Raw genomic sequence first — 12,784 nt, 5'->3', positions numbered from 1 at the left:
TTGTTTAACGAATTGAAGGAAAACCTTAATGCATCCATTAATGCCATTAATCAAGGCACAGTGTTAGCAGTAAGGAACAATGTACTAGTACTGTGCCAACAAAGCATGATATCTAATAGCATTCACCTGAAAGATGATACTCAGGAAACAGACATTGCTGTCGAAGCATATTCTTAGACTCTGTACTATCTAACCATGTGCTATACATGGTTAGTAAGCACAGGGTCAATTATTAATGATGTATTTACCAAAGTAAATTTCAATACTAATGGAAGCATTTACTTTGGTTAGTAATATATTATAATAGTAAGACTTCCCCACCCATAACAAGGGAACATTATAAAACTTCTCAGCAATCTGTAAAATTTTTATCCAGCATACAGCTGAATAATAGTTTCTCACCCTGTTCTAAACCTATGTACAGAGTTTTAGAATATGTAAATTTTACCTTTCGAGGATACCAAAGTTCTCCTTCTTCCTTGCCAGCAGCACCAAACTGGTATTTGAACTCTCCCATTTTATCAAATACCTGGATTCGATGATTGTTGGTGTCTGCCACAATTAATTCCTCCTCAACTCCTAGACAGAATCCATGGGGAGAACTAAACTGACCCTTTGCAGGGCCTAACTGGCCAAATTTGCATCTATACAGAAACAAAGGCAACATTTAACACAAAGAAAGTATAATCAACACTAATTTTATGAGAAGCTAAATCTGTTATTCTGCAAAGGCAGTTATATTCAACCATGGCATTTTAATTAGGTTCATACATGAGTACCATAAAATTAAGTAAAACAATGATAACAGATTACCTTCAGTTTCTAGTTGTGCTCATTTGCACAAAGAAATTAGTGATGCAATCTATACACTTTTCATTATCTTTCTTGTGGGCAAGTAAGGGTGATAATGGATTTTTCACATTGCAATATGCAGTGTAAGGTTTCTGGCACCAAATGGTATAATCATACAAGACTGGTATTTAAGCAGTTGTCTTGGCAGAAAACTGACACATTTAAATTCTTAAGAATTTTCATGCTCAGATTCTTGGAAAATATTCTTATTTCACAACCACATGTTCAATATGTCCTCCATTTGAATGAACAAGTTCCATATGAATGAACAATGGCTGTAATAATTCAATAGCACATTTTCAATTTTCTGACAATTGAATTAACAATCATGGGATCAAAGGATGACATAAGCAATTGTAGACCTGTTAGCTTGACTTTTATTGTACAGAATATAATGGAGTTGCTCGTTAAAGAAGTAATGCAGTTATACTGCAGTCACCGCATGGATTTGTCCCCTCTATCCCTCTGATGCCTGGAACTGTGAAACTGTGTAGCCCATGTAATGAAAGCCTTGTTATATGGGTGTCCTTTTGCAGATCTCACCAAGCGGGTTGCCAACCTCTGGACCCTTTTGAGAGGTTCTGTATCTTTCTTTAGATCCAGTCTCCATACTTCAGCATTAGTAATAGTTGAGGCACAGGTTGCAAGAAAGCAAGCTTATACGGCATCAGCCAAAAAAAAAAAAAAAAAAAACACCTTTCCCACTTCACCCATCTGGTAACTCCAAATGTTTGTCTAGTTCAGCCTTAAATTTATTTAAACTATCAACTTCCACAACAGCAGATGGAAGTCTGTTCTAGCAATCAACTACCTGCTGGCTAAATGCAAACTTCTGCACATCTATTCTACAACTGCCTTTCCTCAATTTGAATCTATGCCCCCTCAGGTTCTTAATCTGAGCAAGCAAATGTATTCCGTCGGAATTGAGCCTGCTCAAACCATTCAAGGCCTTGTACACCTCGATCAGATCACCTCGCAGGTGCCTAGTCTCTAGATGCTGCAACTTGCAGAATTTAAGGCTTTCTTCGTAAGCACACCCCTTTGTTCCTCTCACCAATCTTGCTGCCCTACTCTGTACTCATTCTAGCACTCTACATCCTTCCTAAAATGAGGCCTCCAGACTGTATATAGTACTCAAGGTGTGGCCTGACCACTGATTATCCCTTATACAAAGGAATAATCACCTCCTTGTCTCTGCTAGCAAAATTCTTATATATCATTGACAAGACTCCATGACCTGCCCTGGCAGCCCATCTGCACTGTTCAGAAAACTTCATATCTGACTGCACAATTTAATTACCCCCAGGTCTTTTTCATTCTCCACCTCCCTGAGTGTAGTACCAAACAGTTGGTACATTTCTCTTGGGTTACTACTACCCATACGCAGTACTTTGTATGTGTCAATGTTAAACTTCAGTTGCCACTTCTCAGCCTATTTGCCTAACTTTTCTAGATCTTGTTGCAGTAGCATACTGTCTTTACTGCCATTAACAACTCTTCCAACCTTTGTATCATCTGCAAACTTGGACATTAAGCCCAATATACCTTCATCAATATCATTGATAAATACACAAAACAATGGGCCCAGCACTGAATCCTGTGGGACTTTGCTAATAGCATTAGTCCACTTAGTGCAATGTCCATTTATTACCACTCTGCTGTCTCCCACTCAACCATCCCTTTATCCATTGCAGTAACTTGCCCTTAATGCCACACCGCTCCAATTTGTATAGCAGTTTTCCATGTGCAACAGTATCAAAAGCTTTCCTGAAATTCAAGTATATGATATCAAAATTATATTTTTGCATCCAGTTCCTTTGTGACCACATTGCAGTATCCAATCAAGTTGGTCAGACAAGACATTCACCTTTACAAACCCATGCTGGGTCTGAACTATCACTGCTGTCTCGTCTAGGTGATCCTGTATCACCTCCTTAACCAGTGATTCCATTATTTTCCCTTTAAGTCTGTGTATCCCCCCCCAATCTAGCAGTTTTCTGACCCACCTAACAACCGCCTCAGCAAATATTCTTGCACCCCTACTTAGAGACCATATTCTAAGTGTGGTCTTATGTTTTAAACAGTGAGATTTTTAAATAGTGTGACCACCCTATTAGAAAATGTTCAATTAATCATTGAAAGGACAACATGAGCCTTTGTCATTGCTGATCTACACTTCTCAGAGAACTTCATATCTGTATTGTAATTCCCAAATATTTATTTTTGATGTCCATTATGCAAGGCGCCAATATGGTTTTATTCTTCTTTGTATTCAAGTACATGTAAAACTACTTGCCTTTGTTTTCTTAATCAGTGTTTTCTCATACTCGGCCTTTGTCAATCTAACCTTTCTGTGATATTATTAGACCAATTTGTATTTGTTATAAGGCCTCAGTATTTCACTCTGTAACATGGCATCTTTTTCTGCTCAATTACACTGGACAGGCATGTATTTATCCAACTTAGCATCTTTCTCATGCTATAGTCTCTTGTGGTAGAAAAATGCATTCATGGCTTCTCTGACTACTGCTTTAAAGATATTCTATAATTCTACTATATTCATGCCCTGTCTGCTATCTGCCAAGTTGAAAAAGACCATGTAGCATCTTAAACTGACAGTCTCCTTTCCTGAAATTAATACATTCGCTGTCACCAAATGTGAGAGAACTTGTTCACCATGCTGTAATTTTGGGGGGGGGGAATAAAAAATCAACACTCAGACATTGCTAGCATTCTGAAATTTTGCACATAATGGCTGAAAATTAAAAGTTTGGAATTCATTGCTAAAAGCAAACACTTATTTCTGTGCTGAGCTGTAAATCAGAAAAAATCTTAAAATTTTATAACAAGGTATTGTACAGGACCAGCACTGAGTGAACAAGGGAGGCACCTGCCACAGCATCCACATAAAATAGGCACTGCTAGATATGCTATTGCATAAATATGTGTGCTAAGATACGATATGAATTAGGTGTCTTCACATGGTTTTGCCTCAGGTGCCACAAACACTAGTGCCAGCCCTGGTAATGTACAAAAACGAATATCAACGCAAGCAAAAAACAAATAAAGTTGTATACCAAGTCTATAATCAAAGGCTAAGCAATTACAGTCAGTCCTCGTATAACATGTGTTTACATTACACGAATTCGATCATACACGATTTATAAATTGGGGAACGATATCTTATATAACACGAACTGAATTCGCTTATGCACGATTCGCCTTTGTGTTTACAAGAAATGGCAGTCGAATGCGGAATCACCCCAACTGAACGCAACACGATAGGAATGAAGAGAAGATTCTGAAAATGTATTTATGTGTTTTATATCAGTGAAGGGGAAACACATTTCACCATAATAACGTAAAAACCAACACTATTCCAGCTATCGGTATAATCGCAAATGCAATTAGATAGAGTTTACTACCAGTTTATAACAGATTCCACTAGCAGAAACGTAAATGGAAATTGTTTTTATTGTTTTATGGTAATAACCCCTAGAAATGTGCTTGAGTAAAATGTGAGGTGTTAATAGTATCTCTGCCTTTACGGTGTTGTTTATTCAGTTGCTACACATGCGCAGCTTTGTTTATGTGTATCAAGCGTGCCTCCTCCTTTTGTAATTGTGCTTTATTCCCTAAAAATGAGTAAAATACTTAAAAGGTGTGAAAAGGAAGCGTCCTGGTGAAGACACAGGTGCAGATTCACAGAGAAAAAGAAAAGCATATCGATAAACAGAGGCAGACTGTGTCAAAAATTCTTACCCGGGAAAATTTATAGTGGCCTCATACAATGGTTTATGGCCAAAATCACACTGGCCTCTGGCCCACTGGGGTTTCCCTGGTAAGGCTTATGGCCAGTCCACCTCTGTCGATAGAGAAAAAATATGAAATTGTGAAACGCTTTGAGCGAAATGAAAGACCATGTGATATTGCACGTGCTACAGACCTAAATGAGGCAACGCCGAGAATTACAAAGAATGCAGAGAAAATAAAAGCAACTTTCATAGCAGGAACAACTCAAAGTGTAATTAAAATCCATTAGATTAAGACACAAAGAATTGGAAGAGATGGAACGGCTCTCATCTGATTGGATAGAAAATCAAACAAAAAACAAGTTTGCTTACGATAGAAGCAAAAGCATTAGCAATATTTTATTACATAATAAAATACTTACGCATTTTATTACGACTATTTATTGTGTTTGGTAATGTTTTGGTTACAAATGTGTGTTCAATCTTGGGTGGCCGGCACCTAACCCTGTTTTTCCCATAGGGCCTGTTGTTTATATTGCACGAGGGTTTCTAGGAACACAACTATCGTGCTATACGAGGACTGACTGTACTGCAAAACATTCAATTAGTATACCAATAGTGAGTAGTAAATTTCAGGTGCCTTTATATTCATGGCACTCGTTAGTTGACTGCTAAGGTATGACTGTCATTAAGAAACCGACAGTGGTGAATATAACAGTGCTGGGTGCATTTTGAATGCAGATATGTATTGCAACATAACATGCCTAGTGCATTGTGCAAAGGCAGCAAATGTGTTAAAATCCATGCTTTTATCAACTTCTATCACCTTTTACTTCATTTTCAACTAAGGGCTGCATGATCACTTTCTGCTAATGGTTCCTGTGTTGTGAGATTATGTGTTCCTGTGATGTGAGCTTATCAAGTTTGTGGGTAATGAGCCTAGAATATTCTTACTCCTAGTCTTTTCTCTAACATGCTGATGCAAATAACAATCATATATACTTAGTGATCACTGAATTGTGACCATCTCCCACATGTAATGGACTATGCCAAATAGCTTGCAGTATAAAAAGCTGAACAGCTTTGTACACTAGAGCAGTGGTAATTTGTTATCTGGTCATGCAAGTCAAAGTGATAAACAGGAAGATGTGGGATTCAGTAAAGGCATCGTAGAATTTCAGAAGGGCATGACTGTGGGATCTCGTCCATCAAGCAGAAACAGCATGTGTCAGTTACTCACAGCCCACTGAAAGTAAGGTATATGAAGAATGCTGTCAAATGGGTCAAACCATCTCCCGCAAACAGAACTGTAAAGGATTATACAAGGTGGAATGTTCGTGATGACAAGGGTGCAGTGTGTTGTATGGGGTCAACAGCAGGTCACTGTGTGTTGACCCCAGACAACTGACATTGCAATAACAATATGGGGAATGCAAGAAAATATCCCAAATGGTGATGTACCACACACTCATATGAATGGAGTTCCACAGCAGATGACCCAAGAGACACCCTCTCCACACTGTGATGACAAATACTGTGGTGTCAACAACATGCTGGTTGGACACTGTAGGACTGAAAATGAATGTGCTGCTGAATGAGTCCAAATACCCAGTGCATCACGCTGACAAATGTCTTTGTGTGTGGCACAAGCAACCCAAGTCCATGGACCCATCATACATGATGCCCATTATCCAGGCAGGTGGTGGTAGTTGTTTAATATGAAGCATGTCTTACTGGCAAGAACTAGGTTTGTTTGTTTGTTATTTGGTTTTTAGGAGCATTAGCAACTAAGGCCATACTGCTCCGGGATATGCGGTGGTCATTCCCTGACCTTTCCGCATCCTCCGTATTTGGTGGTGATGGGCTTGAACCCTGGTCTAATCAAGAAGCATGTGCTATGCACTGCTGCTCCTTCCCACCTGGCTACGGAGGCGCCAAACAAGAACTAGGACCCCTGGACCAATGTTTCACTGGCGAGGTCTACAGGCAAATCTTAGGAGACCGGGTGCACCTTGTCACGTTGCATTTTTTCACGGACAGAAATGGGATCTTTCAAGACAATAATTCACTGCGTCATCTGGTCCGCACTGTACAAGAGTGGTTCAAGGAACACAGTGAAGATATCACCCATCTTGATTGGCCTCCAAATCTGCCTGACCTCGATTCAATTGAACACTTGAGAAATGTTTTGGAACAGGTAGTGAGACATATGGACACACAACTGTCATCTATTCCAACACTCTGGAACTGTTTGTTTGTTTATTTGGTTTTTAGGAGCATTAGCAACTAAGGCCATATTGCTCGGGGATATGCGGTGGTCATTCCCTGACCTTTCCGCATCTTCCATATTTGGTGGTGACGGGCTCGAACCCCGGTCTAATCAAGAAGCATGTGCTACGCACTGCTGCTCCTTCCCACCTGGCTACGGAGGCGCCACACTCTGGAACAGCATGGCTATAGATCCCTATGGATATCTTCAGAAATCTAGTGGATGTGAATACCTACATAAATAGCAGCTGTTATCCATGCAAACTGTGGCCCAGCATGGTATTAGGTAGGTTAATCATAATTCAGTGATCAGCGAGTGTAGTTTATTTACAAATTTCATCACCCATGGCAAGATTGCCTCCTACTTGCTCCAATCAATACAGGGCAAATTTAAATCATCAATAATAAGAAATTCACAATTGCTCATCCATTCCCCCAGCATGCAGAGGTTCTCATCATAGCCTTCACAATCCCCTGGTCTATAGCATATTCCCACTCTCATTTTATCTTTGCATCCAACTATTTCATAGTACACAGGTTCTATGCTGGCATACTATATGCAAGTTTGGAATATATGCAATATATTCCATCTGAACAAAAACAAAACCTTCTACCTACTAGGACAGACCACACTCAAATTTCTCAAAAGCCTTGAAGATTCCCTCAAGGCGTGAGTTAATTGAAAGGTTTTCAGCATTTAGTTATCACATTTTATAGAAATGCAAACATGTACACATTCTACACTAAAGCTTGCAACAATTGCAAAACAGTTATTAATTGATCCAAACTATTTCGAACAAGATAAAACAGTAGCCTAGTTCCTACTTTTCTTCTAACTGTTGTATCGATGATCTTGTTATATCATCCCCTTTGCACTACATGCAATACCTCCCATGTCTTCCAACAGAATGATGTTAGAAGAATCTTGAGGCCAACAAAGCTTCAGATCATGATGGCATTTCTTCTCTTGTTCACAAAACCTATGCTCCAGTTCTGTGTAAACATTTTAAACTTTCATATTACACCAGTGTTTTTCATTCTCCTCACCGCCAAGTCTCTGAATTTATTGAGAATCTGTCTGTTCACACTTGATTTGGTTCCCCTTCTCCATCTCACCATCATAATACAGTTGGTACCATAAGATTTGTCTTTGTTCAAAAATGCCATTTTTCTGGGTTTTTTTCCCTTTCCCCAAAAATGATAAAACTGTAAATTCCAAAAAAAAAAAAAATGGATTTAACAATTTTTTAAAAATTGCTAAAATCTTAAATCTTTTCGCTGTAATTAGTCATAAAAAAAAAAACAAACTTTATTCTGCAGACTTTCATTTCCCATGACAAATATGATACAGGCCAGGAATTATAGCCTAAAGATTATTAAAAGAACTAAAAGTTTATGAAAAACTAATAAAATTAGAGATTGATTTTCTTTAAAAATAAATTGCATTTTCCACTCCTAACTTGTGTTGCTTACATAGTCTAGAAATACAAGTCAAAACACTGTCTATCTTATCAATAAACTAGTAATACTGCCTCCTTGTCCATAACAATTACAATACACCAATGAGTGACATGTCTCTGCACCTGTACCTTGAAGCCAAAAGTAAATAAACAAATACACTGAAGCTAAAAGTAAATTAAAAAAAAAAAAAATTGTTTTTTTTTTTGCTCCCTATTAAAATTCAGGGTGATTCTTGTAGATTTGGAGTTGCTGAATTCAAATATGGCACCCATACTGCTGTAACACTTGCCAATTTTAAGGGAGAAAGGATTAATGTCAAAAACTAGTTTCTGGTAAAAAAAAGATTTTATATTTTAAGAAAATGTTACATGCAGAAAGTGCTAGGGGGTGAGAATATTCTTGACCTTATCATTACAGGTGATCTCTGCTTAATGCTGATAATTTGTTCAGAAAAAACAGCACTAAGTGAATCCGGGCTAAGCGAGCATTCCCATAAGGTAACATGTATTTGTGAGTTGCGGTCGGTGCCATAGGATATTTCCTAATCAATAATAAATGGTAGTGAAAAGATGCACAAATGTCGGTCAAATATTTAATATTCAAATATTTGTACATATAAAATATTCTGCATATACATACGTATATAATTATGTGGTAACTACTTGCATATCAAAATTAAACTTAAAATTCCAATTAAAATCATGAATTTAATTGATTTAATTTAATTGATGAATTTAATCATGAAAAATGTGTCGATTTTGGCCCTCTTTTCCTGATAAACTAAAATGGGTTTTAATTTTAAATCCCCCACAGTGTTACTACCCAACAATAAAACTTTGAAACCTGGCATGTTTTTTTCTTCTTTCAATATGAAACTTCTTTTAGGCATTCATTACCAAACAAGTCCTGCTTCATCTATGTTAAAAACTTGTTGAGAAGTATAACATAATAACCCTCTTCAATAATTTTAACAAGTTCATTTTTGAAAGTTTCGGCTCCTTGATCTGAACTTGCAGCTTCTACCTGGATTTTAAATCTATTCAACCAGCCCTTACTAGTTTTAAATGGTTCCACATTTTTTTTTTTTTTTTTTTTTCATAATATTTAACTTAACTGAATTTTGCATTGGATATTATCTTCAATAAAATTAGTAAATTCCAAAAAAAAATCTCTCCATTTCAATCCTAATAGCAGGCCTAGCCCTAGTTGCTTGCAGTGGAACAGCTGTCTTTCCCGCTGCTAAAATTAATTCTTTATTTTTTATAATTGTTCTTAGTTAAAACTGCCAGTCCTAAATTATCGCACATATCCACTTATATTTGACTGGAATCGATTCGCTCCAAAACGTTTAATTTAATTTTCAAAGTCAGTCTTTTACTTACATTTGTAGTCTTCATACTGCACCCAATCCTTGTTGCTTTTTCATTCTTATCCGCCATTATCAGCTCTTCGAAAATGTAACTGTGTTGGTTGCGTTAACTATGATTCAATGTTTGAGTAAACTGTCCATTACGCATGATGTCTAATACTGTACTGAGTGATTACTAGACTTTGGATAAATGCATACAGTATAACGCAAATATTACAAGCAATATACTTGATCATTTTTTAAAATGTTGATCTCAGAACTACGTAACAAGTCAATGTACTGCAATTAAATTAGCGTGGGAAAATTTCTCAAGCCAGCGTGGGAAATGTTTTAATGCTGTTTTGCTATTCATTTGCAAGCTATAGACTCCATCAAATGAAACGATTTCGTTAAATATGCCAAAAATGCAACCTGTAAAAGGAGCATTATAGTGATTTGTGACAGCGTTATAGTCAGATACGGGTTATAATATAAGAATAGCGTTATAGTGAAACAGCTTAAAGCGAAACAAGTTATAATGAGGGCCTGCTGTACTAATGAATCAGATGACATCTGTGGGCTTCAAGTCCAAGAACCACTGTCAGGAAGTGATCATTCAATTATCAGCTGGAAGGTGAAGAAAGACGTTGCAGTAGTTAAAGGCACTATATGGTATCTGTGAACTGAGCGGATTGCTGAGGGATGGCAAATACATTTGAATTATGAAATACTTTTAAAGTAAAAATCACAGAAGCCATGAATGCATACATACTTTTAAAAAATATTACAGGAGTCATCCATTTTGATGCCATAATGGATGACTGCGGAGCTGGCTGGCTGGTTAAACAGCAGAAAAAGATAGCTAAGATAAGATAGATAGGACAGTTACAGAGCGATGAAAAGTACTGGAGTCTACAACAGGTACAAGTTGATCTGTAATAGTATGACAAATAAGGTCAGGGAGGCCAAGGCTGAGAGAGCAAAGAATGGGGGCAATAAAAATGCAAATTGACTGGACCTTTGTCCACAGGGTGTGGGAAAGTCTTAGACAACCCAGCTGATGTGGATGACTTAAACAAGCACTTTGCATCTGTCTTTACTGACGAAAGACCCTTTATGCCAAGCAGAGGATGAGTCATGTGAAATTAGTGATGTTGTAATTACAGATCATTGTTTATTTGAAAAACTTTTGAGCATAAAGGCAAGTAAGCCTCCCGGAGTCGATGGCACATACCCTGTAGTTTTGATGGAGTGTACTAAACCATTGAGGTTAATTATAAGGGCATCTTTCGACTCAGGAGAGATTCCTTTGGATTGGAGAAGTGCCAATGTATCGCTAATACATAAGTGGTTCTAAGAGTGAAGTTGGTAACTACAGACCAGTTAGTCTGACTTCAATGGTAAGAAAAATCTTAGAGGCAGTGATTAAGAGTGCAATCTAGGGACATTTAGATAGACATGGCATTCTGGACACACAACTTGGCTTTGTTAAGTGTAATTCATGCTTAACTAACTTAGTAGGCTATTTTGACACAGTTACTCATGAGCTGGATTTAGGGAACAATTTCAACATAGTTTATTTGGATTTTAGCAAAGTATTTAGCAAAGTCTCTCATGAGAGGTTACTGTATAAACGTGAACAGTCTAGATGTCTTCAATTGGGGTTACTGGTAAGATTCTAAGATGGATTGCAGGGTGGCTGCAGAAAGCTGTGATTAATGGATATTCTTCAGATTGGTCTAATGTCAGGAGTGGAGTCCCTCAAGGACTGGTTCTTGGACCACTGTTGTTTCTCATTTTTATAAATGAAATCAACAATGGGATAGAAGGCGTGATGTCAAAATTTTCAGATGACGTAAAGATTGGCAGAGTTGTTAATGATCAGTGCCAAGCAGCGCTCCTTTAGGATGACTCGAACAGACTTCAAAGATGGTCAGAGATCTGGCAGCTGTGTTTTAATGCTACTAAATGCAAGGTCTTACACTTGAAGAATAGCAACCCACAAATAAATTATACACTTAGTGGGGATGAATTAAAAACTGTGTTTCTACACTGTTTTTAATTCAAGGAAAAGGATCTGGGAATTACAATACTGGCAGATATGAAGTTTTCTGAACAGTGTAAACAGGCAACCAAGAAAGCACATGGTGTCCTATCAAGGATTTATCAAACAATATCCTGTAGAGATAGGGAGGTCATAATCTCACCATATAAGGCAATTGTAAGACCACATTTGGAATACTGTGTTTAAGTATGGAGGGCTATCATCTGAAAAGACACTTGAGCTTCTCGAAAAGTTCCAAAGACCGGCAACTCAAATGGTGAGATTGGCACAAGGATGATATGACAAAAGATTCTGATTATGTGGGCTACAGAACTTGGCAACCAGGTATCTCAGAGGTGACCTGATTGAAGTTTATAAGGCTCTGAGAGGGATTAATAAAATGAATGAAAGTGGAGTTATCATTGTTCTAAAAAATTCCAGAACTAGGGGTTATAAATTCAAATTACATGTTGTTGATAGCTGGAACAAGTTGCCCTCACAGGAAGTTGAGGCTGACAGCTTGAATAAATTCAAAGGTCTACTGGATACTTACCTGTATGAGAAGGAAAACATAATGTTTTCCTATCTACCTGGAGGTTTTTTTTTTTTTTTTTTTTTTGCCATATAACGCAGCAAAAAAGTCTATGGCTTCCTTGCACTATATGGCAAACACTATAACCATATTACTACAGTACTATATATTGAACAGTGGGTCTATTAACCTTATTCTATTTATACAAATGTTTATCTGATTACAAAACACTTATTTTTTAATTTTTTTGCATTTTATAATCATCCATTGGTATCTCCTGTATGAGATTCCAAAAGTAGTCTGCCAACATATTCGGATTCCATTTTCCCTGGAATCTTTTTTCCATTTGACAAATATCTTGGTGAAACCATGCATCATGTTCATCGGAGACTGCTCCCTAGTTTACAGGGAAAAAAGTCTAAATGGAATGTAGGAAATGAAGCTTTAATGACGTTGCATCCCAACTCTCTATACACTAAAATTAATTCAGTCGCACAATTTCAATGTAATTTTGTGATTTCTCATTG

General features: G+C 37.4%; 1 protein-coding gene across 2 annotated transcripts in view; it reads right to left on the bottom strand.

Annotated features, from left to right (window-relative positions):
* LOC150090550 (protein meiotic P26-like) overlaps positions 1-12,784 on the bottom strand; it is a 187,433-nt gene that overhangs the window by 13,060 nt on the left and 161,589 nt on the right. For both annotated transcript variants that reach the window (XM_090371419.1, XM_090371429.1), the window contains one exon: positions 449-644. In XM_090371419.1, the coding sequence (XP_090227545.1) occupies positions 449-644 (196 nt within the window). The remainder of the gene's footprint in view (positions 1-448; positions 645-12,784) is intronic.

This window comes from Mastigoproctus giganteus, chromosome 1 (genome assembly GCF_048544385.1).
Source record: "Mastigoproctus giganteus isolate SK-2022 chromosome 1, ASM4854438v1, whole genome shotgun sequence".
Lineage (NCBI taxonomy): Eukaryota > Metazoa > Arthropoda > Arachnida > Uropygi > Thelyphonidae > Mastigoproctus > Mastigoproctus giganteus.
Note: the sequence above shows the minus strand (reverse complement) of the source record. Positions and strands in the feature narration are given on the sequence as shown.